At 41.9% G+C, this 723-nt stretch overlaps 1 protein-coding gene across 1 annotated transcript; it reads left to right on the top strand.

The window, feature by feature from the left end:
* Positions 1 to 6: 6 nt before the first annotated feature.
* On the top strand, positions 7 to 716 carry LOC105001432 (molybdopterin synthase catalytic subunit). Its single transcript, XM_010857730.1, has one exon. It carries the CDS (start codon positions 133 to 135, stop codon positions 700 to 702), a length of 570 nt encoding a protein of 189 aa, XP_010856032.1. The 5' UTR covers positions 7 to 132; the 3' UTR covers positions 703 to 716.
* The last annotated feature ends 7 nt before the right edge of the window (positions 717 to 723 follow it).

The following is a 723-nucleotide window of genomic DNA, read 5'->3' as shown; positions in this document are numbered from 1 at the left end:
CAGGAATTCGCTCTGAGACCATTTCTGTGCCGCAAGAAATAAAAGCATTGCAGCTGTGGAATGAGATAGAAACACGCCATCCAGGATTGGCTGATGTCAGAAATCAAGTGATATTTGCTGTTCGTCAAGAATATGTCGAGCTTGGAGATCAGCTCCTCCTGCTTCAATCAGGAGACGAAATTGCCGTTATCCCTCCCATTAGTGGAGGGTAGTACTTTTGAGCCACCTGGAAAAGATATGAATGAAGTTGAAGAGAAATCTAAAGATACAATAAAATTCACATCTGAGAAACTTTCAGTAGATGAAGTCTCACAGCTGGTGATTTCTCCACTCTGTGGCGCAATATCTCTCTTTGTAGGGACTACAAGGAATAATTTCGAAGGGAAAAAAGTCATTAGCTTAGAGTATGAAGCATATCTACCAATGGCAGAAAATGAGATAAGAAAAATTTGTAGTGACATGAGAGAGAAATGGCCAGTCAGACACATAGCAGTGTTTCATCGACTTGGCTTGGTTCCAGTGACAGAAGCAAGCGTTATCATTGCTGTGTCCTCAGCCCACAGGGCTGCATCCCTTGAAGCTGTGAGCTATGCCATTGATGCTTTAAAAGCCAGGGTGCCCATATGGAAAAAGGAAATCTATGAAGAATCATCATCATCTTGGAAAAGAAACAAAGAATGCTTTTGGGCAACCAGTGATTAAACCACTTAGGTTTTTAGAGCC

This window comes from Bison bison, unplaced genomic scaffold, assembly GCF_000754665.1.
Source record: "Bison bison bison isolate TAMUID 2011002044 unplaced genomic scaffold, Bison_UMD1.0 scf7180017584330, whole genome shotgun sequence".
Taxonomy (NCBI): domain Eukaryota; kingdom Metazoa; phylum Chordata; class Mammalia; order Artiodactyla; family Bovidae; genus Bison; species Bison bison.
The sequence above is the reverse complement of the archived record's forward strand: the minus strand, read 5'-3'. Positions and strand labels throughout refer to the sequence as shown.